This window comes from Ranitomeya variabilis, chromosome 5 (assembly GCF_051348905.1).
Source record: "Ranitomeya variabilis isolate aRanVar5 chromosome 5, aRanVar5.hap1, whole genome shotgun sequence".
NCBI lineage: Eukaryota > Metazoa > Chordata > Amphibia > Anura > Dendrobatidae > Ranitomeya > Ranitomeya variabilis.
The window spans coordinates 166,884,080-166,896,164 of NC_135236.1; the positions used below are offsets into that span (position 1 = coordinate 166,884,080).

The window sequence follows — 12,085 nt, forward strand, 5'->3', positions numbered from 1 at the left end:
GTCTAAAACAAGTAGTAAATATGGTGCAAGTCATGAAAGAGTTTTTTTTGGTACAAATTACTCCAGAATTTTGGCCCATTTTGCTTGATAAATCTTCACACCAGTGGTTTTCCCCAGTGAAATCATAGGTGTATGCCTAATGCAACATTGTGCATAAGTCCTTAGGGAGCCTTCACACAGAGTGTTACCTCATTTTACATTTTTTTTCCCTTCATTCTAAAACACTGTAGTACGTAGTTTACGGAGATAGCAGTAATAAATGGCCTCCATGCTTGTATGCATTTCGAAACACAACACAAACCTGGCCTCATACAGTTGGATTATGACAGTTGCACTCCTCAAAAGATGAGGCTTCATTTCACAAGTCACAGGGAAAATAAACACCTCTCTTACAGACTGGGTTCACCGGTAATGTTTTAGGATTTTATTAAGCCCTTTAAAACAGTAAATAACCTTTAAGTTAAAGTGCTCCTTACAGTGACTTTATAAAAAGGGTAATAACCAATCCTCCACATTTGTGAACAGACACTACACTATGATAAAACCATATCCTTTCTGGTTGAGACTTTCTAAATTTAATGACCTTGTGCTGTATCTGTAGGACATAAATGGTGGAAATTTATAGTAATCACTGCTTACTGCCCATAAACTGCAACAAAGAACCCTGACATTGCAAATAATGGGTGTATTCACAGCTTTCCAGGCCATTTGGGGCTTCTGTGAAAAATTTTCTGCTGCCCCATCCAAAAGTCTATATAAATTTTAAAGAAAAGTCTTCTGAACCTGCAATGTCAGCAGGAGTAGCCATTAGTGATCAGCGAACATGCTCGGATAAGGTGTTATCCCGACACGCTTGGGTAATAACCGAGTGTCTTCGGCGTGCTCTAATAATATGTTCGAGTCCCTGCAGCTGCAGGTCTTGCCTAACAAATAGACAATCTCTGCGTGTGTTGCGGCTGTCGAACAGCCATGAGATATGCAGCCGTAGGGACTTGAACATATTATTTGAGCACGCCAAAGACACTCAGCACCGGAGCAGACTCCGATAAGACCTTATCCGAGCACTTTCGCTCAGCACTACCAGCCGTCCATCTTTTGTGTACAGAGTTCTGCCAACAGAAGAGGTCAGAGAGAAGATGATCGCACATGTAAAACTTTCTCTGCCTTATAATTCAGATGTGATGGGGAGGTCAGCAGAAATGTTCAGCTGACAGTTAACCAAGGCCTCATTCACAGGTCTGTGAAAAGTAAAGATAAAACAAGTGAAAAAACAGATACTATATACACACACACCCCATTATTTTTTTTTTTTTTTCATGAATCGGGAGTCCCCAAAAAGAATTAAAAACTGCCACGTCTGTGATTATTCTTTGGATCAAAATCACTCATGCAAGTCTGTGTGTTATACGCGATTAGCATTGTAAACAGGTAAAACAAATTTGCAATTTTTTTTTTATTATTTGCATAAAAGAAAATTACTGATGATAAACGGGCAAACACCGAATATCTAAATCGACCACATTCATATGCGGAAAAAAAATAAATAAAGTAAAACAAAAAAGACGTGTGAAGGAGGCCTAAGGATGAAAGATGTGTAGGCAGCTTTGGTCCTTGTGTGCGCTGAGGTTTTAGATCCCCTACTATGGGGCTGCAGGACCCCTGCGAACAATCATACAGGTTCTACGAATGCCAGAGGTGAAGAGCTAATCTCCAGTTGAAGTAAAGCAGATGTACATGAGGATTCATCTTGATATATAAACCATTTGGTGGGACCATGTACGACCATGTGCAGCCAGACATTACAGGAGCCAGTGTTACTTGTCTGATGAACCTGACAGAAGGTCGTAGTCTATATAGTAACATTAAAGGTGATATCAGGAAAATTACATTAAAATAGCCAACACAAATTTGGGGTTTTAACTCTTTACAACTCACTCTAAAAAGGTGTTGTAGAACTAGAATACTGAAATACAAAGGACTCTTGTTGTCCAATGCTGATGCACCAGTGGCTGGAGTAGCAGCATTGTGGTTTATCAACAGTGCACTTCAAAGCTTTAAAATACTGAACTGGTTACACGACAAGGTGACAAGAAATTCACAACACGAGTTACAGCTCCCCCGAACATCTTACAGCAGATCAGTCAGGACCGTTAATTTGGGAGTTAATGATGTAATTTGGCAGTGTTAAGTCCCGATGTAGCAGCTTAATCGTGTAGTTACATGGAATCTGCTCCACTTCAGCCAAAGATAGGGGGACCTTCCACTGACCGAGGACCCCCCGGGACTCTGACAACAATTACATGGGCAGGAGGGGAGTATACGAAGAAAATGGCAACTGATCGATCACTTGGTGCACAATGCTACTGTCATTAACTCGTCTGGTGTTCAGTTGTCGCATCCGAGAAGCTCCATCCGCAGCGTGATCCGCTCGTGCCAGGACTGGGGAAGAATGCGCACATAACGGGCTGAGAACGGAGGACTGAAGAGGTTCCTTTTGTGGGAATAGTTATCAGTATTTCCAAGAAACACCTGTCAAAAGTCAAAATATTAAAGAACTGGAACTGGTTTTATAATATCACACAGCAGTCACAATATACAATTACATATTACATTACACTCACGGACGAATAAAGAGGCTGAGAACTGCCCTGTGCTCGGCAGAGCCAACTTTGTAATACATCTCATTAAAAGATAGAATGGCTTGTTCTCCACCTACCAGACTCGCCTTCTCCTGCACTGACCACAGGCCCCGTCACACATAGCGATTTACCAACGATCACGACCAGCGATACGACCTGGCCGCGATCGTTGGTAAGTCGCTGTGTGGTCGCTGGGGAGCTGTCACACAGACAGCTCTCTCCAGCGACCAACGATCAGGGTAACGACTTCGGCATCGTTGAAACTGTCTTCAACGATGCCTAAGTCCCCCTGCAGCACCCGGGTAACCAGGGTAAACATCGGGTTACTAAGCGCAGGGCCGCGCTTAGTAACCCGATGTTTACCCTGGTTACCAGCGTAAATGTAAAAAAAACAAACACTACATACTCACCATCTGATGTCCGTCAGGTCCCTTGCCGTCTGCTTCCTGCTCAGACTGAGTGCCGCCGTACAGTGAGAGCAGAGCGCAGCGGTGACGTCACTGCTGTGCTCTCACTTCTCACTGTACGGCGGCACTCAGTCAGAGCAGGAAGCAGACGGCAAGGGACCTGACGGACATCAGATGGTGAGTATGTAGTGTTTGTTTTTTTTACATTTACGCTGGTAACCAGGGTAAACATCGGGTTACTAAGCGCGGCCCTGCGCTTAGTAACCCGATGTTTACCCTGGTTACCAGTGAAGACATCGCTGGATCGGTGTCACACACACCGATTCAGCGATGTCAGCGGGACCTCAACGACCAAAAAAAGGTCCAGGCCATTCCGACACGACCAGCGATCTCGCAGCAGGGGCCTGATCGCTGGTACGTGTCACACATAGCGAGATCGCTACTGAGGTCGCTGTTGCGTCACAAAACTTGTGACTCAGCAGCGATCTCGCTAGCGATCTCGCTACGTGTGATGGGGCCTTTACTCTGTGGCACTAGTAAAATCTGACAGAATAGCAATTCACTAAGGGATCAGGTTACAGCTGCTGCCCACAGAAGTCTATGAAGGTCAGAAACAGAGTTCCAGACACACTCTGCTACTAGGGTTTGTAAGGCTACGTTTACACAAGGGTGTTTTTGGCCTTGTGTGCAGAAAATACCAAGTGATAGTGAACGTGGACTATTTTTCATACAGATCTCAAGTCCATGTGGAAGAAAAAAAAATTGAACGTGTTCTAGTCTGCTTTGAGTTACAGACCAAACTATTGCTTGTAAACAGGAATAAGCTCCAATTTGCAGGCTTGATTAAGGCGCGCAATTCAACACCCATGTGAATTTAGCCTGAAGCGGATACTCCGTTCTTTCAGCGGTCTCTGAGGATGGATTCTATAATCAGTGCAGGGGCACAGTGATAGGAGAGTCTGATATTACACACGTGCCAATTTCTCAACATAAGATACATTACCAAGTTTCTCATCTTCCTTTGTGCTATTGATTGATGGAAGGTTATTTATTTGTAGGAACAACTTTCATCTGGTAATTTAGACGTTCTGGTCCTTTAAACATGATAATGTAGAAGAGCTGGGGTTGCTTTAGTTGTATACGCTCACCAAATTAAGAACAGTACAGTAGTGGGCAAATATTGGAGGCCGAGATAAATTTTGGGTTTCACATAAATTCTACTGTTTCAATGTCTTTAGATCTTTTATGGCTGCCAGTCAGTATGTGACCAAGTTCCTGATATGCAGTTGCCAGTGCAAAATGCAAAAGTCTTGAAAAATTTAGGTCAACACTAAAAACAGAGTCTGTGCTTAAACCTGATGTATTTGTGAAATAAAGTTTAAAAATATAGGATATATTTATAATTGAACTTCAATATAGCAGAGAAACATACAACTAAAAAGATCTTAAAAAAACAACAAAAAAAACAAACACTAGACCAGCAAACTTTATAAAAAAATAAAAGTGGTTGTCCAGGTTTGGGGCTCAAGCCTGCAGTCACTCTATGCGACGGCAGACTTTTGAATCCTCACAGTGCGCGCACTGCACAGTGTCAGGATTCTCGGGTAACAGAAGCAGGCAGTCATGTGACCACAAGTATGTTATTTGCATTATTCCAGACAAATTCCGACTAGACATGTCGGCCTCTCTCAATTTCCTTGCATTGAGTCTGCTCACTTCTATTCGGCACGCAAATCACAAACTTGTGGTCATGCGCCTGCCTGCTCCCAGCACTGGAGAATTCTGACAGTGTGCAATGTGCGCGCTGTGAGGATTCACAAGTCTGCAGGTACATAGAGTAACTGCAAGCATGAACCCCAATCCTGTACAAACCTTTTAATGTCCATGAAATCTGATGTAATGCCATTGCTCTCACATTGTGATGCTACAATAGGTTTCAAAATTACAAGCTTGGTTCTGCTACATCAGTAGAAGTTTATAAACTAGCCTATTCATATTATGGGATTGCAGGAAGAACATACCTTGTCTGTTTTGGTGCGGCTGTCCTGGTATACAAGCCATGTTGAGCCAGTGTCACTGTACGCTATTTTATATGCTTCCACATACTGAATATTTCCAAAGTCCTTTGCACCTTGTGTGATAATTCCAGTGATCTTCTTATTAACGCCTAGATCAATCTATGTAGGAAAGGCAAAAAGAGAGATATGGAACACAAAGCGTTAGAATAATAATATTATAGAAAATTATTTTATTTGTCAAATAAAATATAAAAGAAACAAAGATAAACTGTAACTAATAAGAACAAGCAGATGATGAAAAGGCGGTAAAGGTACTTCTGTTCTGCTATATAGTAACCCTGAAAAAGGAACACGGAGTAATCCAGTTATTCATCAAGTGCCATGAAATGAGCTCCGGAAGGCGGGGAAGAAAACAATGCCAGGGACCATATCACAACAATCCAAATGGCACAGAGATAACATCTGTTTTCAAGCTGAAACAGCACTTCCAACATCAGAGTGCTGACTTATTTACACAGGACTGCTGTCGGTCACGGGAAGAATGAAAACACAGGGAAAAGCCATAGAGGGGAATGTATATCAAAGGCTCGCTATATCATCACTTTCATTTCAGTTGTGTTTTCCCCTGATATACACACCATTATTTATGGTCACGCTGGTGGAGGCCTTTGGCTTCTTTACAATATTCGGATTTCTTGATGTTCTCAAACTAAACTAACACACTTAGATGAAAAAGTTGAGGAAAGTTTAACGTTCATATATGGGGTAAACGCATGATAGGATAGTGAGGACTGTGACAGCTGGCATGATGTAACTACTGTCCGTAGCAGTGTCGGTGTAAACTGCCCGGGTGCTGACAGCTGCTCTGTTCATTGTATGTAGTGTGCAATAAATAGACTGATTAGAAAATATGTATCCGGCTTATATGGGACCTCTGAAGCCAAAGAGATCAAGACAGCAGATATTAAAAATGACAAGCATGTCCTCAGGACCACGCATGGCCAAGCAGTGCCCCTGTATGCCAAATATATACTTCCAATGGTGAAGCTGAAAAAAATGGCAGTGTAATTGAGTGCAATGTCTGCGCAAACATCATGAAGTACGGATGAGCACGTTATCACCTAGACACAGGATTGGCGATACCATCTAGATCAGAAGGGGTCTGAGAGATGACATCACCACCAATTACCAGAACAAGGCGCTTTCATCCCACTTCAATAGAGTGGCATTGTACTTGCTTGACCGACACTCCATTCATTCTCTACAGCACTGCCATGGCGTGTGGTGCTCCACTTTCTCAGGCAGACCCATAGAGAATGAACAGAGCGATAGTCACGTAGGTGCAGTCGACCGTAGAGTCCCTCATCCAAGAGAATCGGGCAGGTTCAGAGTCTCATCTAGTGTGCTTCGATCCTCTGATGAGGAGAAAAAACATTTTTTCCATCTTCTCCATTCTGTCATTGCGCGTAAATCGGACGGCACTCAGATGTCATGCGAGTGCAGTCCAACATTTTTCACGCTCTCATTGACTTGCGTGGACGAGTACAATCCAACATCGGATCAAACTTGGGCATGTAACAATTTCTTTCCCCTTTAATGCTACTGAATATATTAGTGCCGTATAGAATAATCTGTTTATTCTGTAGGTGCCGTATAGAATAATCTGAATATATTAGTTAGGGCTCTATATGCCATTTTCTTATATAAAATGGTGGGGAAGGCAACAGTCACACAATCTTGTCAAAATTTCTTCAGAAAAAAATACCGTGAGAAATGTATAACACACAGAAGGCTTCAGTGTGTGTGCAGCTATTTCTGCTTAATCCCACAGACTGACCAGAATTGGATCAGAGAAAAAAGAAACCGGACTTGGATGGGTCAGCGAGCGGTCACACTGACCTGTGAATAAGGAGGGAATGATCAGTGGGCGACTGTTCTTGCGTCACAACACTAAGGATTGTGTTTTAACCAACATTTTCTTTTCTTTTTTTCCCCTCTTCTTTTAAGAGCCATATCCTTTTTATTTTTATGTACACATATTTTGTATGAGGGCTTGGGTTTTTTCTTTTTTTGCTTAAATCCATTCATTATACAACACACTGTACTAGAAGATGGGGAAAAATTGGTAAGATTAAAAAAAAAAAAATAGCAATTCCAGTATTGTTTTTTGGGGGGCTGCCGTTCAGTGTACAGCAACAATGGCCTGGCACCATATTTCTCCAGGTCAGCATTATGGCAATAACAAATGGTTGCTTTAATTTTTTTTCAAATGTTTTGAAAAAAAAAAAATTGCAATTTTCTGTGACCTGTATCTTTCCAATTTTTCTTTCGATGGAGTTGTGTAAAGATTTGTTTGTCTGTGAGGTGAGCTGTAGTTTTCATTTGCACCATTTGGGGGTATATACAATGTTTTAGTTTTCATTAAAAAATATGTTAGCCCTCAGGGGGTGGAGAGGTGCGGTGACTGAAAAACAGTCACACTGGCATTTCATTTTTTTTTCTGTTTCTTTACAGAATTTACCATATGGGTTAATTAATTTTAGGCTTTGATAGGTTGAACTTTTACAAACTCTTTAATATCATATATTAAATATGCTTTATTTATTTTCAGATTGGGAAAAGAGGGAGAGAATTAGACTTTGTCTATTAATATTTTTAATTAATTTCTTACTTTACATTTTTTTATTCAGTCTCCTTATTGAACTTCAACTTGTGATCATTTGCTCTCTATACTGCAACCCTTTTGTATTGCCAAAACTAGTACAAATAATGATCTCCCATCCGCCTGCCCCTGAGATCACGCCATACACTCACGCTCGACATATAAAGCTCATGTACAATACACATGGCGGAGAGGGTTAGAGGAGTTTTTGTTTTCTTGCTTAATGGCCTGTTCACACGGGCCGAGAACAATCACTAATGAGCTCGTTTGGCCCCTAAATAATATGCATATTATCAGCACCACATCCTCCATTTACATGGGGCCATGTGCCGACAACGAAGATTTCCATGCCGGCATAAACTCAATAGACTCCAATCACTCAACGAGGAAGCGATTTGCTCTTTTGCTGGCATCTTTACCCAGGCTGGTGTTCAAGAACACTCAATCAGTCCATAAAAACATCCCTTACTCTATGCACAAAGTCATTCTTCCATTTGTAGGTGACAATCCGCCTTGGTTATCTATTACTCAGAGGGAGCAAATAAAAGGAACATAAAATGACAAAACACAATACGTGAACAAAAAGCTAAAACTGCCCAGTAAGCATAACATACCCCAACCAACAGAGAATACATACCTGGAGCCATTGTGACTGGTTATTCTCGCTGGCAGTCCAGGCATTGGTCTTCCCAATCTTGTCCAGGCGGGCATAGTGTGGGTGCCAGGTGAACGCATCAATCCCCCAAGTCTTGAAGACACTGGATGCGGTTATTTGCTTATCAGGAACCATATGGGTTTTCATTCCGAGGGGGTCTGAGCAACCTACCGTGTTGAAATACACTGTAATACAACGGTTTATAAAAGGGTGGGAAAAGAGGAGTGCTCAGAATTACAAGCTCAGTGCAAGCGTGAAGCGTGACTCCTGAAGTGACAGCAACACAGTCCGGAGGAGATAAAAATATATATATTATATATATATATATATATATATATATATATACATACAGTGGGGCAAAAAAGTATTTAGTCAGTCAGCAATAGTGCAAGTTCCACCACTTAAAAAGATGAGAGGCGTCTGTAATTTACATCATAGGTAGACCTCAACTATGGGAGACAAACTGAGAAAAAAAAAATCCAGAAAATCACATTGTCTGTTTTTTTATCATTTTATTTGCATATTATGGTGGAAAATAAGTATTTGGTCAGAAACAAACAATCAAGATTTCTGGCTCTCACAGACCTGCAACTTCTTCTTTAAGAGTCTCCTCTTTCCTCCACTCATTACCTGTAGTAATGGCACCTGTTTAAACTTGTTATCAGTATAAAAAGACACCTGTGCACACCCTCAAACAGTCTGACTCCAAACTCCACTATGGTGAAGACCAAAGAGCTGTCAAAGGAGACCAGAAACAAAATTGTAGCCCTGCACCAGGCTGGGAAGACTGAATCTGCAATAGCCAACCAGCTTGGAGTGAAGAAATCAACAGTGGGAGCAATAATTAGAAAATGGAAGACATTCAAGACCACTGATAATCTCCCTCGATCTGGGGCTCCACGCAAAATCCCACCCCGTGGGGTCAGAATGATCACAAGAACGGTGAGCAAAAATCCCAGAACCACGCGGGGGGACCTAGTGAATGAACTGCAGAGAGCTGGGACCAATGTAACAAGGCCTACCATAAGTAACACACTACGCCACCATGGACTCAGATCCTGCAGTGCCAGACGTGTCCCACTGCTTAAGCCAGTACATGTCCGGGCCCGTCTGAAGTTTGCTAGAGAGCATTTGGATGATCCAGAGGAGTTTTGGGAGAATGTCCTATGGTCTGATGAAACCAAACTGGAACTGTTTGGTAGAAACACAACTTGTCGTGTTTGGAGGAAAAAGAATACTGAGTTGCATCCATCAAACACCATACCTACTGTAAAGCATGGTGGTGGAAACATCATGCTTTGGGGCTGTTTCTCTGCAAAGGGGCCAGGATGACTGATCCGGGTACATGAAAGAATGAATGGGGCCATGTATCGTGAGATTTTGAGTGCAAACCTCCTTCCATCAGCAAGGGCATTGAAGATGAAACGTGGCTGGGTCTTTCAACATGACAATGATCCAAAGCACACCACCAGGGCAACGAAGGAGTGGCTTCGTAAGAAGCATTTCAAGGTCCTGGAGTGGCCTAGCCAGTCTCCAGATCTCAACCCTATAGAAAACCTTTGGAGGGAGTTGAAAGTCCGTGTTGCCAAGCGAAAAGCCAAAAACATCACTGCTCTAGAGGAGATCTGCATGGAGGAATGGGCCAACATACCAACAACAGTGTGTGGCAACCTTGTGAAGACTTACAGAAAACGTTTGACCTCTGTCATTGCCAACAAAGGATATATTACAAAGTATTGAGATGAAATTTTGTTTCTGACCAAATACTTATTTTCCACCATAATATGCAAATAAAATGATAAAAAAACAGACAATGTGATTTTCTGGATTTTTTTTCTCAGTTTGTCTCCCATAGTTGAGGTCTACCTATGATGTAAATTACAGACGCCTCTCATCTTTTTAAGTGGTGGAACTTGCACTATTGCTGACTGACTAAATACTTTTTTGCCCCACTATATATATATATATATATATATATATATATATATATATATATATATATATATATATATATATATATATATATATATATATATATATATATTCACACATTACAATCATATTCAGTTTATTTTACAAATTCTCTGTGAGGACAGAGCATTGCCGTGACTTTCAAAAACAGAACTTGACAGCGACATGTGGATAAATCCTGTCAAAAGGAGCTATCGACATATATAATATTCTCAGAGATCTGTAGAATAGATAACAGCCCTAAAATCTCCAGAATAATGGAGTCAAAGTGAGAGCTCATACCATCAACTATATCAGACCCTGGAGTGAGGGGTTCTTTCTTAACAGACCCCAAGGATGCAGAGTACTAAACTGGAGCTGTGGAGCGAGCAGCCATCTGTTCCTAATCAATGAGATGGTGATTAACACCGGTGAAAAATCCAGATGACGGATGAGAGTGATTTGTGTGTGTGTGGTCACCCCTATATCGCATGTAGTAAACACCAGCGTGAGCGACAGCCCTTCACTCAGCTGTCAAGTGCTGTACTGGACTCTACACGGTGTTAGCGTACTGCAGGCCACAGACATGACAAGACTGATCGGTCAGATGACAGCCATCTCCCCTGACTGCCATTAACATGTCTGTTCGGGTCAGGCGCGTGAGAATGTTATTTTTGGGGTTGGGAGGGAGAAGATACTTCTGAAGCTTCCGATCTGGGAATAAAATTAAAAAAAAAAAAAAAGTATGGGCTGAAATCCATTTTCTGATCAAGATTAAAAAAAAAAAAGAAAAGTTTTTCTCAATTATAAACAGTCCGTTGAGGGTTGGGTTTGGTTTAGAAGGACCTCTGACATTTTGTATTGAAAAGTGTAGTGTCCACTAGGACCTCCCCTGATCCCAAGATCTTGACCTTTTCAGAATATAGCGAGACAATCATGTGCGCTGTAGCTCCATTTATTCTTAATGGGAGTGTCGAAGACACGAAGAATGAATGAAGCAGAGGTGCGCATAAATCGACCGCCGCTAGATTCTGAAGAGCCACAGTGCCTCGTATTTGGGATAACTTCCAAACTTGGTACAGATATACTAAAGGATCAGTGGGCACTCATTACGGGTGGAAGAAAGGCGAATCCGGCAGCTAAATAAGAAATGTTTCTTTACAGTTAGAGCAGTCTGAATGTGGAATGCCGACCACAAGAGGTAGTAATGGCAGACACTATGACAGCTTTTGAAAAAGGAATGGATGATTTCATCGATACACATAACATTGCGGTTATAGTTAAATTAGTGACAAAATGTACAATTGGTGGTTGAACTTGATGGACCTAGGTCTTTTTTTCAACCCATGTAACCCCTTTAAATCCATCTTCTCTCACTGTCTGTTCCCATATTACAGAGATAATGCGAGCGTTAAAGAGGTTGTCCACTACTCAACAATCCTTGCTTATCAATTTGAGGCCCCGTAGAAAATAAAAGCAATGATGGCTCACTTTAAAGCGCCATTCCAGCGATATTGGCATTGCTGTTCCTAGCAGGTGGCATGACATTGTTGTGCTATGTGATCATCTCCAGCTCATCAATAATCCCAGATTGGAAGTCCACTCTAACAAATTGGCTGTAGCCAGTCAGTCGCTGCAATGATCACGTGGCACAACAATAGCGTCACTCTAGCTGGAACAGCACCACTGCTAGAGGTGAGTGGCTTTGTTTTCTATAGGGCCCTGAATGGACTAAGCAGTGGCTGTCCAGTAAA

General features: G+C 41.8%; 1 protein-coding gene across 2 annotated transcripts in view; it reads right to left on the reverse strand.

Annotated features, from left to right (window-relative positions):
- Nucleotides 1-401: 401 nt before the first annotated feature.
- MFGE8 (milk fat globule EGF and factor V/VIII domain containing) overlaps nt 402-12,085 on the reverse strand; it is a 74,228-nt gene continuing 62,544 nt past the window's right edge. Inside the window, exons 8-10 of one of the 2 annotated variants that reach the window (XM_077263464.1) lie at nt 8,364-8,548; nt 5,068-5,223; nt 402-2,529 (exon numbers count right to left, since the gene is read on the reverse strand). In XM_077263464.1, the coding sequence (XP_077119579.1) occupies nt 2,386-2,529; nt 5,068-5,223; nt 8,364-8,548 (485 nt within the window). In that variant the 3' untranslated portion in view covers nt 402-2,385. Of the gene's footprint in view, nt 2,530-5,067; nt 5,224-8,363; nt 8,567-12,085 lie in introns of both variants that reach the window. The other variant, XM_077263463.1, reaches the window with a different exon arrangement.